Genomic DNA, 14,643 nt, shown 5'->3' with positions numbered 1-14,643 from the left:
ACAAGGTCACACTCAAAATTGAATTCTTCCCAGCAGAAGGAGCCAGCCTGCAAGGCTCAGCAAAAATAATCAATCCAGAATATAAATGCTGCAATAAATGAGGGCAGCAGTAATGCAGCAACGTGGGGGTTTGTCGTTGGTTTTGTTTTAAACGAAAGCTAAGAATTTCAGCAGGACTTTTCCCACATTTGGTGCCAGCAATGCAACTGCCCTGCAGGACAGGAGCAGGCAGGTTACTTGGCAGAGCCAGATGGGATCGGCCATGACAAGAGCCAGGCAGAAACACAGCCCTGCCCTTTCCAGTTGCACTGGTCTCTGCAACACTCCCGCCCTCTGCAACGCCCGATGAGAATTAGGTCCCTCATCTCATGGCCTGGAGAGGTTACTCTCCTCCTTCTTACCAAGCAAGACCCCGTCCTGTGGCTGCAAATAACCATGAGGCAGTCAAGCTTTCCTGAAGCACATTTGGTCATTTTGCAACACGATATTTAGGAGTTTGTGATAGCTCTGAGTGTGAACTCGCCACCATAAACAGCCACTGCAGCCCTGAACATCACTTCTTGAGTCATTAATGGCATCCTATGATAGGCAGCTACCAGAGTTTCACTTGGAGCCTTTGAATGTGCTCTTTGAAAATCTTCTGTGCCTTGAGCTGATCTTCAGGGCTTGAAGCAGAGAGACAAGGGGATAATTTGTATTTTGAATCTGGAATTTGGTGGGAAACAAAAGAGTCATCAGAAGGTCAGACCAGAATTTATTAATCCAAAATCCTTTAAACATTTTCACAGATGCTCTAACTGGGCCAAGAAGCAGGGTCCATCAAGGCAACAGGCGCACAAATGACATCTGGGGGCACGGCCATGGGAACAACAGCCATCCCGGAGGGAAATCAGTCTTTGGCTCTGGTTCGACAGCTATGTCACAGGATCCTTTCTCCTGGCATGCAGCAGACAGACAGACATGCCCTTGGTAGCACAGACAGCCACACTTAGCTGAGCACCACAAGAACTGAAAAGAAACCTCCAAACGTAATGCTTCAAACCTGCTATAAGGCATCAAACACCCCAGTTCCCGGCCATGCTCTGCTGATGGCTGGGGATGCACTTGGGATGCACAACAGCACGCTGGCCCATTCCTGCAGCCACACCAGCAAGAAGCTGCCCAGGGAACTGAAAATAGCATTTCAAACCCACATCAGCTTCCTAAGCTCATCCACAGCAGGGTCCCACAAACCACGCTGTGTTGCGGGACCGCGGGGCTGGGAGGAAGCAAGGGGCGGCATCGCTGCAGGCACGGGCAGCAATGCTGCGGGCAGCTGGCCACAAACCACATCCGTAGGAGATGATATGTTATTTGGCCCTTTATTGCAAGTGAGCCAAGAAAAGGCAGAGAAACACAATCAGAGAGACCAAATCCAGATCCCTATAAGAGGGTCAACACAGTATTCTCATATTAATTAGGCTCTTCCAACTAGACAGAGGGATTAAAGAAACCTGCAGGGAGAAGTGGCACAGGCTACAGCATCAACCAGTGTGCCTACGATCCTTTAAAAAATAAAAATCTAATCACAGTTTCTCTTCTTCCAGTCTCTTCATGCTTCACCTCCAAATTAGCATCAGTTTCACTTTGCGTCATTACATTTTTCAGCAACTTCTCCCAGGAAAAGCGGCTTTTATCACTGCCTGCGCAACCCATGGGGGATGTCAGCAGCGAGAAGATCAGCTCCACATTCAGCTGCCCCTCAACTGCGTACTTTCCTAGCTGGGGCTCCTGGTGCAGAGCAGCTCGTTCTGCTTTTAGATGTGCTGCCCCTGTTCTCCTTGCTTTCACACCAGGAGTAGCATAAACAGACTGGAACTTGGATATAAAAGACGACTCTGCATTCTGACATCAGTTGGTTAAAAAAAAAAAAAAAAAAAAGAAAAAGATATTGAGAAGTATCATCTTTCAATTAATCTCAACAAGAAATGCTCTTTGGTGACATATGCTTGTGCTTTCTGCTTAAGACAACCCTCAGTTTTGTTTTCCTGAATGAAGCCAGTGAAAGCATATGGGTAAACAAAAACGTAAATGAACGCCACAATCATAAATGGTGATATTTATTTTTTTAAATGGTGATATATGTTTTTTCTTTAAGAACTTGGCACGATGGGAGTTGTAATGTAAATTTTGAGCCCTGCTACAGCAGACTCATCAGCATACAAGCAACTTGTGAATACGCCAAGAGCAAAAACCAAGAATCACATGGTTTAGCTGTTTATCGGTTAAACCATGACTTAAGTGAAGACTCCTGGGTTTATACCCCGAGGGCTAGCACAGCATTTTTCTGCATCTAAGGTGCCTTTTTGCATTTCTACAGCCCAACAAAAAACATGAGTGAGAAAGATGAACAGCTGACATTTTCCAAGGCAAAAGAGCAAAGGCCTACAGGGGAAACTCAGTCCTTTCTTCGTTCTGCTAAATGAAAAGGGCTTACGCTTGAGCAATGACCTTCAACCCAAAGGTATCTGCTGCTCCCAAACATGCCCTCTAGCACCTCCATAGGCTTTGCTCCGACGACCCGGGGTCTCCCCGAGCTGTGGCCGGGCTGCAGCTCCCCAAACGCCAATCCCGCACGCTGGGGAGAGGCACAGCCGTTCCGATGAGAGCTTTCTTGTTCCAAGAGCTCACAGGCAGTGGTATTTCAGGTCCCTCTCTTCCTGGCCTTTTTCCATTTACATTTTCCACACACACTTATAAAATAGCAAGAGGCAACAACACAACATCTTCCATGGTGTTTCAATTCCTACTACCGAGGCACGCTTTTGTTTATAAATTCCTCAATTCTGGGTGACATCTTGACCTTAAATAATACCAAATCCTCCAGGACTTTGCAGCATGGGTCCCCCTCCAACCTGGGTACAGTCCGTTACCTTCACACCCATGCCTTGCAGTAGCTCTACAGCACTGGATATACCCACAGGCACGTCATTTCGCACTGCAGTAGCACACGCAGACACGGAGTCACGGATCAGCGTGCCAGGCACCCTGCAAAGTGCAGAGCACAGACAGATCCTCTCCCCTCCAATTTACAATCAAATCAAAACAGAAAGATAAAACAGTGCTAGCAGACAGATTGCAGCTCCCCGATCAGCGTGACTCAGAGACCAGCGAGAGGAAGAGCAGGGAAAGCTCCCGCAGGCCCCGCTCCGCACGGCTGCGGCACCTTTGGCAGCGGTCCCATGGCGGGACAGAGCGGTCATCGCTCTGCAGGGGCCGGCTCGGCACCCAGCACAGCTGGGGACTGCTGTTAGTCACAAAGCAATGACTTCACCTTCTTGATTCCCCATCCACAATCCACCACAACAGTGCGTGCAACAGAGATTAATATGTATACCAGTGGGATTTGTAGGATGCTGTTCCCTTGTCTCCTGAATGGAAATGCATGGAATCAGGAAATTATTCGGTCCTCATGCAGTGAGTTTCATTTGCAGCTGAGCAGAGAAAGGATTGAATGAGACCTGGTTGTTTATTAAATCCAAACGGAGCAAGCTGGTCCACGTACAGGCTCATGCAGGCTGGCACCCCAAGCAGCCACGCTGCCGGCATTGCCTGGCCTCTCTCAGACCGGGCAGGGCAAGTCGAACTGCCCACAAACCCAGGGAACAGAGAGGTCTGCTTCAGGGTCCAGCATGGGCAAGGTCCCTACCCCAATCCCACAACTGCGTGATGTTGAGGGGACCTCCCCCAAACACCCCTCCCTGCAAGATTTCTTGCAGAGGTGCTAGTAGTCTTATTGTCATTTCACAAGTAAACTGAGTCATGGAGCAGTTGTGTACTTGCCTAGAGACCTTTGGGCAAACAGTGTCGGAAGCCAAATCCAGCTGCTTTGTCCAAGCAGGCACTCCCTGGGGCTTGGCCCAGTTTCTGGATCAAGGTGCTCAAATCACCTCTCTCAGAAGATCCTACCCCATCTCCGAACACCGGCTCAACAAACGCCACTTGACATTTGCAAAGAAACAGCAGCAAGTACAGACTCAATTTTCCATGAAGAAAACATTTCTTTTGCCAAGCTCAGCAGCTGAGGGGCAGTAACAGCAACACCACACCTGACATTTGAAAAGCACCTCTACAGTGCTAGCAACATTCAAAATAGACACTATCACACATCAAAATATTATCTTTCTTGTACTTCGAGGCTGAGAACTATTAGATGCATTACAGCATCAGTGAATGAGCTTGCACTTTGTAGCCTACTAGGCAGAAAGAGATGGCCCAAGAGAGGTAATGAGACCAGATTTGAGGTTGTCTAACAACAGTAGGAGGACGCTGAGCACAGTAAGTCTTGACAGAGGGCTTAGGCGCAGTCAGCGTGACCTCATGGGTGCCTTCGGCACTGGAGATGAAAGGAAGCACGCTTTCAGCTGGGGCTGGCCAGTGGAGATCTCAGCACCTCTTAGGCTAAAATTGTCGCACCTAAATGCCACCTAATCTCAAGCAGATTTGCAAAGTGCAAGCGCATGTGCAACTCAAAGTTTTCAGTTAATCTTAAGCATGTGCTCAAAATTCCACATCCCCATTGTGGAACACTTAATAATAGGCTGGGGGAAAAAGAAAGAAAGGAAAAAAACCAAACCCTACAGAGATAATTTTAGATGTGGGATTTATACTGGTTTACCACTTGTCTTACAATAGCAACCTGCTGTGCTTCAGCTTCTCTGCTACCTCTCACTCCAGTTCACTCTGGTGGTGGTCCGTAGCCAGTCAAACAGGACACATCTCAGATGGCGTGAGCAACCCTGCCTTCACTACGACTGTGCAGGGAGGGCAACAGCGTTTTTCCCACTGTGGCAGCCCTAAAGAACTGTAAACTGTAACACTGCGATGCCTAACACTGCTTTTCCCTCCAGCAATGGCAGGGCAAAGCCCTAGTGGCCTTCACCTCCTCTTTTCCAACACAGAGCACACCGGAGCACAGCCACAGCTCAGCCATCCCTCCACGTACATGACACCGTTTCAGCCAGTCATCTCCAGTTGCTTCACACTCACAACATGCTCCCAGCCCACACTGCAGTCTCCCCCCGTAAAAACTTCACAGTAAAAAAAACACAATCCCACCCCCCCTTTAAACCGCTCTCCTAAGAACGCCAAGAATTTTCCCAGACACTCAAGGCTTTATTCATATCCCTCCCGGCTCCCAGCTGCACTCCAGGCAGGCAAAAACCATCACTGAAGAAACCAGATATGGAGTCACCGCCAAGACATGCCAAATAAAAATGAAAGCCACTCTACATTACAGAGGCAAGAAGACTCAAAAGCTGAGGTTCTTTCCTTTAGGGCTAACTAAAGGTTATGTTGCCTGAAAAAAAAAAAAAATCACTGGTCCAGCATCAATGTTTCACAATGTCCCATATGCCCCAGGCTAGTCTCAAGAAAGAAAAAGCTCTGCTGCACACCTGTGAAAATCCAGCATGCTGAACACGCACTGTAGTCACCTACCCATAAGAAGGTGGACGGGGATTATTCAACTGAGAACGCAAAACTCCTTTTAAGGGAGGAACTCCTTAGGCAAACTCCTTAACTGCTTTCCTGTATCCAAGCTCCTGGTGCCAAAGCGGTGTTTTGATTCCTGCGGCACACCTTGTACCGATTGCCCAGCAACACGCCGGACGCTGAGCTCTCCCAGCAGCAAGCCAGGAGCTGGGATCTGCACACTCGACATATTCCCCTCTGCACCAGCCTGCTCACTTCAACATTTGCAAGCAAACAGCTGAACTGCAGGCACTGCCTTCAGCTTTGCTTCAGTCTCAGAAGCCTTTCCTCCTTTAAAAAAACCCAAAAAACAAAAAAGCAAACCACAAAACATAAAATCCTACACACATCTACAGAACCAAATGAATTGGCACAGGCTTAAAACATCAGTTTTTGCTGACTTTCAGAGCTAAGTTTGAAGGGAGAGTAAAGCTTATCTTATACAACATACATCCAAGATGATACATTCACAACCTGTGAATGCAACATCAGTTTTAATTTTCTGCAAACAAACTGACTGTTTCTGGCTTAAATTCCTCTCTAACTTTTTACACTAAAAGCAAAATTCCCACATGCTTCCTTCTCTTAAGCTGTTATTTAGCGATTTCCCTATAACATTTATGAAGCCAAATTAATTTACTGTGAGGTCTTTCTTAATTAAGAAAGGATTAAACATGCATTTTGTCCCTATCACAAGCCCTGGATGAGAGTTTACAAAGGAGCAAAACAGGATTTGCCGGGCATTATGCACACAATGTTTTGCAAACATGAATGTTGCCTTTGAGAATAAGGAAAGTTGGTGAAAACAGAGAAAACTATGGAACCAAAAATGAGAGACATTTCCTCCAAAATGACCTTAAAGGATGAGAAAGTTCAGCTTTTCATCAGCCTGAGAATTCCAACCCCCATGAGCTATTCAAAACCAAGAAAGCAAAGTCCAAAACACAAACATAACTTTTCTTTCAGTCTGTTTAAAAAGAACTCAAAATATAGACAAACAAGAATACACCAGACTACCGCAGTTCGTTTCTTTTCAAAATTATTTATTCAGAAGGAGCTGAGGCTTTTAATTTCATTGAATTTCACAATTAACCCTGACAAGAGACTAATCTTATCACCTTATCTAGTAAGAGACTTTCCCAAGTTCACCCAAGGCAGCAGATGCATTCCCAGCTTGCACTCAACTGATCTGCCCAGCAGGACCTGTTCCCTTCCCCACCATGCTACCACGAGGAAGAGGAGGAGACACCTGGCAAATACAAATGGCCATGGGACAAAGCCAAGGGAGAAACTGAGTGCCTTCCCCTAAGGAGTGGCACGGAAAAGGCTTGGGGCAGTTTAAAACCAATGTTGAAGAAGGAAAAAGCATCTGGATCCCCATCATGCCGAACAAGCCATGCTGGATATCAGCCACCAAGATTATTTGTTTTAGTTACCACTTAAAATAAACATAGCTAATTCCCACATATGTTTCCAGAATTTATTGCCTGATTACAATAAATACTATTATTCAGTATATTTTTAGACAAGGGAACAGAGATATAGTGGGAACCCAAGAGTTTTGGTCACCACTGTATGCTTTTTCCCAGTTTGCCTTACGCAACCATCTCGCAGCATCTCCACAAACAGCACTTCCAGCTAGTGGACAAGTCTCCTTGTGATACTGCCTGGAAGACACCAGAAAGAGAAGTTTTACATACCACAGCCACTCAGTTCCAAGCGCTAAACCAGAGTCATCATGCTAATAAGCTGACCGCTACATATCCTATTAACACATGCCTCCAGAAATCCTCAAAGTGTATTAGCACAGAATACCTTTAATCTGAAGACTCAAGGCAACAGAAAAAGCCTCTATCTGAAAAAAGTGTACAGCAAAAAGATAAGCTGAAAGAGCTATTCATTCTGTATGAAACTACAGAATAAACCTATATTCAGCAATACGAGCTGGAAACATCTTTGCTGCAGGAGACGGGGGAAGGAGCGCGTTCCTGGGAGGCCAGCTCTGGCAGCCCTTTATCAGGCAACCTTTTTACTGGGGCAGAGCTGAAAGCCAGGATCAACTTGGATTAGGATCCAAGGCCCGGAGCAGCCTGCTGGAAGCAGGGTCTGGATGAGACACCCAGCAATGTCCCTCTGACCCAAGCTGCCCCGTGACCCCAGTGCTGTCCCACACACGCCAGGCACCTGCAGGAACATATATGCTATTTAATGCCACGCAGTCGGCCGCCTCTCCCAGAGACCGACCTGAGCAACCTTGGCTGCTGCTGCAGGACGGTTTGATTTTCCAGCGTGAACAACGCGAGCTCTGGGAACACGCTTCACGCCAGCCCACAGCTGAAGGCATGCCTGTACAGTCCTTTGCAGGCAGACATGAACTCAGCCGAGCAGAAGCTGAGAGATGTGTCCTGCCTCTCTGTTACAGCAAGAACCAGCCGAAATGCTCCTTGCCTGTGGAGGACTCTGGATGCATTCCCCACATGCTTCCTTGCACACGTAATGCAGCAGTGGCACAGACTCATCGCAGCACCTCGTGCAGCAGCGCGAGAGGATGGGAGCAGCCCAAGCCCCTCGATGGAAACCAGCACAGGCTGTCTCGCTCCGCAGCTCCTGCGACAATCTGGTTTTGAGGCTGTGCGAGCCAGAGAGGACAAGAGCCCTGAGGCAGGTTGCTCCATGGGAACCTCTCTCTAGCTGTCTGACATCTCTGGAATTTCATGTGTGTGGGAGATGGACACTTTTTGGTTTCACAAAGGAATCTGAACATCTAAACAAAGCGGTGCCTCCACAACCCTGACCCCACAGGCCCCAGTCAGCCCACAAGCCAAAACCAGCAATGAGGGATGTATCCAAGAAGCCTGCAGTTCTCACTGACACTGTTCTCCCCCAGCCCTCTGAAAGTCTCCACTGTCACCCCGTTTTGGAGGGTGCTGATTCCCTGCCTGGCTCCACCTTTCACATCCAAATGTCGCAAGCCGGAGGCAAGCAGGGCCGCTTACGCCAGAGAAGAGGCTCTGGAAGGAAAGCACATGGCTGGGACTGAGGAGAAGCAGTGCCTTCAGGATTTTTTTTTTTTTTTTCCTCACTTGAGCTGCTCTGGGAGCAGAGGTGGGCTCTCCTACCCATCTGACACCTTTATGATACATGAATACAAATGCAAAGCCTCAGGTATAAACCCAGAGCTCGCTGCAGCTACAGGGATATGGGGAAGGGGAGAAACAAGCAGGCTGTGCATGAATGCGCAGGCCTCACCTCATCAAAACATAAATATGGGACAGGACAACATTATTTCTAAGGGTTGCAGCTAATCTGAAACGAGCAGGGCAGCTTCTCCCATCCACAGCCTGAAATGTGCCCAGGACACGTTCTGAATAATCCAAGTTAATCACACAGATGTGCCCCTACCCCACACAGGCTGGGTGGAAACAGCGTGCCCACACCCCGCACCTCTCCCTCAGTCCCGTGGCCTCCCAAATTCGTCCTTTTAATTGCACAACCCGAGAAAAGCCAATTCAGCATCATGCCATTTCTTCACCTCCCAACCTCCGAGGCAAAGGAGCACGCGAAGGAAAGGAGACAAGCACGACCGTCGCTCGTGCAGACAGACAAACAGCCCAGTCCCCAGAGCACGTCGTTTGCACGGTGGTGCCTCGAGATGACTGGACTAGGGACAGCGGGGGCACTCGGAGACAGGGCTGCATCTCTCCCCGCAGCTGGCAACAGCACTGGTGTTCTGCTACAGAAGATAATATTTAGGGAGCTTTTGGCCTTCCAGCAACGCTGGAGACTGGCTGACAGCTGCCATCACAGCACTGACGACGAGCCCTGACACCATGCTGGCCTCCTGAAAGAGTTATTCTTCAGGCTTTCATTTGTTTTGCCGATGCAGAGGGCACACACGGCTTCAGCATTCGCCAGCTCACGTCCTTCCACCCACTGCCTCGGCGCTCGCTGTGATTATGAGCGGTTAAGAGCAGCTCTGGAGCTCCCACGCAGAACAACATGTTGCATCTCTGCTGCAAGAGGAGGAGATGCTCCAGATTCACCGACAGCAACAGCACCACAGCGGGGCAGGAAAAAAAAAAAAAAAAAGAGAGAAAAACAAAACAATCTTTTTCAGGGCACCATTTGTTGCTAGTGCATATATTCAAAATAAGTGTTTAACTGCGATGAACTGTGGTTGAGCTAATTGGTCCTGCGGTTGAAACAGTCAGAGCTGTCTTCCTGTATGAGCACAGGCAAGCCTCCCAGGGCGGGATTGCGGGGCTCAGAGAGGCAACCACCAATCTGTCTCCTCCAGTGGAAGACCATTTTCCCCATCCCTCCTTCCCAAAAAAAGTATACACTACAGGCAGAAGAGCTGGCCAGGGCAGGGAGGGAAAGGGCTGCTCCCGCTGGGCTGGCTTCCTGGTGCATGTTACCAGCTTGGAGAAAAATCTGTCACTTCTGTTCCACACTGCATGGGGGATCACTTGAGTTTTTCCAGGCTAAAGGTAAAATAATTGAACGACAAAAACAGACAAGGAAATTTAACCCTGGAACTTCCAAATGGTGCCACTGGCTGGGCAAAAAACAGCGCAGGGGGAATATCCGAATCCAAACAAACCCCAGTTTCCACTGGAATTGAGCCATGGAAATGTTTTCCTTGAGAGTTTGATTAAGAGAAAATGTAAGCCTGTGCTTAGAACCTGCAGTGATAAGTCTTCTGGCATAGCCACAGTACACAGAGCTGTTCTCAGCCCACTCCTCATGCCCACCTTTCACGGACTAAGGTAGAACACCGGCCCCTTCACACGGAGGAGCGGGTTTAGGCTGTGCAGTCAATAAGAGAAAACGCGAGCTTACAGAAAACAGCAGCAGCAGACACGCATGAAGTTTATCACAACCCAGGCAGTTATGGCAGAGCAGGCACTGTTCAAAGGTCCCTCTCCTCCCACAGACTTGGGAGCAGATCACAAGAAGGCAGTGGTGTGTAAACAGGTAACGCTCACACGAAGCTGCCAAACTAGCCAGACCCCCCCCATCTCAGCAGCTCGCTGCGACAAAAGAAATCCCGTTGTCTGTTTCCAGTGAAGAAGATGCTGTTCAGCTTTCCTCAGTATAAAATGGTGTTTTTTCTGGTGACATCTTCTAAGGAGCATTAATTTATAGTAAAGCTACCAGTAAAAGCCTAGCTATCAATCACTAACACGGAGGGACGTCTTCTCAGGACTGCTTGTAGACAGCCACCCCGCAACCACGGCTCACACACAGCTACGTGCTTGCATCCAGCGCTCTCTTCACTGGGAGCTGATGTTCACAAATCCCTCGTCTGTGCACGCAGTCACAGTACGCGGACAAGGCCATCAGCCACGGCATTTTCAAAACTTACGGCGTAATGTTAAACTCTAAGCCCAACCTTAAGGCTGGGGACACCCACTCCTCCTCACATGCATGCAGCTGAGGGTATGCAGCTGTTTAATTTAGAGCCCAAGCAATTGCCTTTGCACCTCCAAGTCACACAGTGGGTTAATGCAGATAGTCAAGCGACAGTGTTTCAGGAGGTCGATGGGTTTTATTTAAAAAGAGAGAAAGCAACAGATCTGGGAGTTTGGAAAAGCTTCTCAAAAGCAACACAGTCTTTCAGTCTCTGTCTCGCATCTCATCCCATTTATTCTCCTACGCATCTCCAGTCGCTTCTCCATTACTTCTTCTCCTTCCAGCTCTTCTAGCTTCCTCCAGAGCTTCTACCCTTCCCTGAAGCATTTCACACACTTTCTGGCTTCCGATTGCACGTGGTGGTTTGGCTGTTTCCCGCTCAACATACCAACATCCTTGCTAATAATACTGCCAGTGTCTGCTCCAGCACAGTCACACATGTGCTAGCTCAACACTGGCCAGAACAGGCAACGGAGAAGCTCTGAGCTTTGATGACAAATTGAAGTGTTTCATAATTGAACCAAACTTTATCAGCTTTCTTTCCACTCTGGTGGTAACTGCAATGAAGACAACTGGCCTCAGGTACCTAGAAGCGATGCCTGCAGACCAAGCCCTGAACGCAGCAGTGGTGAGCCACATTCTCACAGCAGATAAGCAGAAAACTTCGGTTTCCAGGGGCTGAAGCCAGTCTCTCTCACAAGCACTACATTCACAAAAACAAAGGCGGTCTTGAGCACCGCTGGTGTGATTCTGCCGCCTTAGAGGCAGCTTTCTATGGGCGAGCTTCCTTTCATTTGCTTTTGTTGGTTATTTCCAACAGCAGCACTTCAAGGGAACTTTATTGTGCTGGAGACAGAGGCATTCTGGAGGACTGTACAAGGGAAGCGTGCGTCTGGGGAGTTTTGAAAACACATTATCCAAACCTAAGGGTCACTACATTCCAGGATGTCAGTGTCAGCTGGACACTTATAAATAGCTTCACCAATCCAAATAGCATGGCCTATTGTATATTGAAAACCTCCTTCAGAGGCTTTTTCAACATTACTTCCCACTGCAGGCACAAACAGCTGGTAAAAATGAATTAATCTATCATCACCTCTTCTTGGCAGTAACGAGCTATTCCCACCCAGACTTTATGCTCAGGAAACTGAGGCACGGTGATACGAAGTGGCACCAGATAGCTGTAAACCCTGCAGAAAGAACAACTTGGAACACCTGAATCATGAGGTTTCCATGATGCTGCCAGAGGAACAGCATCAGAGCCGAGACATGTGCCGAGGATGAAGAGAACAGCAGCTGGGACAGCCCTCTGCCCTACATCAGATGGAAACAAGATGTTGCTCTCCCACCTGCTTCTGCCAGATCCATGGTTCCAGACAAAAGGCAAACCGGTCCAAAGGCAAAGATCAGCAGAGAAGACCTGCCGGGCCTGCAGATGCCTATAAAACCACCCTAGCTCCCTGCACAAAGTAAGCAGATTTTCTCCTAATGGAGTTGGGCACTAAAGTCATGTTGGATCCCAGCCATTTCAGTTTGGTGCCCAAATGAGAGCCAAGCACCTTCAGGAACTTCTCTTCCCCCCCTCCCCCTTTCTTTTTTTAAATAAAAGTGACAGCGCGTTGACGCAAGTACACCAAGCATTAAAGTACCCACACCAAAGAATGCAAGATTAAGTTTAATTTTCTCCCAGGCTAGGCAATATTTTAGGTTCCTAAACACCTACGGAAACCTGCACAGTCACCAGCAGGCACACCAAATTAACATTAAAAGTATTTATATAGGATACAAATGCAGAAAGAATTGCAGTGAGACAGTTACGGTGTTTCCATTCCCTGCCGCTGAGGCTGTACCTTATCCCTTCCCCCCGGAGTCTAGAAGCATTTGCTTTCTTAAATAAGAGCCCACAATCAATTTTCCTTTATGCGAGCTTTAAGTAAGTTACAGTCTTGCAAATTCATTCTTGAGCTGGAAACTTTTGGGCCAGGATTCAAAGAAATGAAGCAGAGTTTGAGATTCTTGGCAAAAAGTAGTTTACAGAGAAAACAGTAGCAGGGACTTGTTTGTGCTCAAACGGCATGCCTATAATTCAGACAACCACCACTGCTGTTCCCATTTATTTAGCAATATCACACCAGACATTTTTGACTTTTGAAAGCTGTGCTATTAAATGCGGTAAAAATGTTTTTAGCTCTGAAAGGCTGCAAGATGCACCACCGAGCTATTTAATCAGAACAGCCTTCCAACAACAACAAAAAATTCAAGCCTTAGACAAAGAATAGTTTTAAGCCGACACAGATTTTAGCCAGATTGACTTCCGATAGCAGTTATACAACATGCGAGCTGCAGAGGCGGCGGTGGACAGGTCACGCTCCATATTTGCTGTACAGCGTTCTTCATACATTGGCTCAGAGACCGGTTAGCCTCAAGGGTTTGCTCTCCCCGTGTTTGAATCAGTGTCTCTCTCGCAGTATTATATACGCACCGTTAAGTTACTCGCTGTTTCAGAGTGTCTGGATACCAGCGGTATGTAAACAATTCTTATTTAGGAAGGTCTGACCCCGTTTCTTCCCGCCCCTGGTTGCGGGGTACTTTATGCCTGCAGACAGAGGGATGCCGGGTACCCCCTGTGAGCACCCTGGACACCCGAGGAGGGGTCACGGAAGGCTTTCCTCACGGGTTTCGGCATCAGACCCGGCACCGAGGCCTCGCAGCCTCCCAGCCCGCCCTGTCCTCCAGCCCACGGCGCAGGGCAGGACGCCCCCCGCGCCCTGCCCATGCCGCGGACGCCGGCTTCGCCCCGCTCCCAGCCCAAACCCACCCCCGCCGCGGACACGGCGCATCCCCCCGGCTGCCCCGGCCCCACCACCGGCTGGATTTTTATTTTTTCCCACCCAGCGAGGGAGGAAAAAAACAAAAAAAAAACCAAAAAACCCACGAGTGATTTGCCCGAGGAGAGGCGCGTAAGAGAGCGGGGCCGGGCCCCCGCGCTGCTCACCGAGAAGCGCTCCAGGTCGGTGGCGGCCATGGCCGGGGCTGGCGCGGCTCCGGCGGCGGGAGCGCGGCTCTCCCCGCCGCGGGTGGATGCGGCTGAATGGATCCAATATGGCCACTTCCTGGAAACTCCCCTCCGCCGCGCCGCCCGCCGCAGGCACCGCCCGCCCGCCCGGGGGGACCGGGGGGACCGGGGGACGGGCACCGGCACCGGCCGGGGGCGGGGAGGGGCGGGCGGCAGCGGCCCCACGCAGCGCGACCCCTCCCCCGGCGGGGAAGGCCGGAGGCCGGGCCGGGAGCAGGCTGCCTTCACCCCGGCCCCCTCCCGCCTCTCTCCGGCCGCGCAAGGGGAGCGGAGCCCGGGGAGAGGGGCTGGGGGACCGGGCAGGGCGGCGGGGAAGGCCCCGGTGCGCCCCTCGCCTCCCCTAACGGGGGTCGGCCGCGGGTAGGGGGGTCCGGGGGTGAGGAGGTCACACGGGGGCATTCCGCGGATGGAAGGGGCTGCCAGATACCGCCCTCGACGCGGAAAAGCTTCGTGTTTGAGGGTGACCGTAGGAGCGCCAGGAGCATCCTCTGCAGGATTCAGAGGATGCGCACAGGTGTACGGAGACCCATTCCCCACCTCGAGCAGCTCCCAGGCGTTCAGCGCTCTGGAAGGCCATCAGATACCCCAGGGCAGCCGTGCCTCTGCGCCGAAGCCCCTCTGCCATGCCGGGAGTTACACCA

The 14,643-nt window shown here is 49.8% G+C and overlaps 1 protein-coding gene across 5 annotated transcripts in view; it reads right to left on the bottom strand.

The window, feature by feature from the left end:
- Positions 1 to 14,146, bottom strand: part of SEPTIN8 (septin 8) — a 48,446-nt gene extending 34,300 nt beyond the window's left edge. For 2 of the 5 annotated variants that reach the window (XM_087753681.1, XM_087753682.1), the window contains exon 1: positions 13,922 to 14,144. In XM_087753681.1, coding sequence (XP_087609807.1) covers positions 13,922 to 13,951 — 30 coding nt within the window. In that variant the 5' untranslated portion in view covers positions 13,952 to 14,144. Of the gene's footprint in view, positions 1 to 13,921 lie in introns of all 5 variants that reach the window. The other 3 variants (XM_087753683.1, XM_087753684.1, XM_087753685.1) reach the window with 3 other exon arrangements.
- Between the last annotated feature and the right edge of the window lie 497 nt (positions 14,147 to 14,643).

The sequence above is a fragment of the Nipponia nippon genome, unplaced genomic scaffold (genome assembly GCF_047370975.1).
Source record: "Nipponia nippon isolate SJK-2023a ecotype South Korea unplaced genomic scaffold, ASM4737097v1 scaffold_17, whole genome shotgun sequence".
In the NCBI taxonomy this organism is placed as follows: domain Eukaryota; kingdom Metazoa; phylum Chordata; class Aves; order Pelecaniformes; family Threskiornithidae; genus Nipponia; species Nipponia nippon.
The sequence above is the reverse complement of the archived record's forward strand: the minus strand, read 5'-3'. Positions and strand labels throughout refer to the sequence as shown.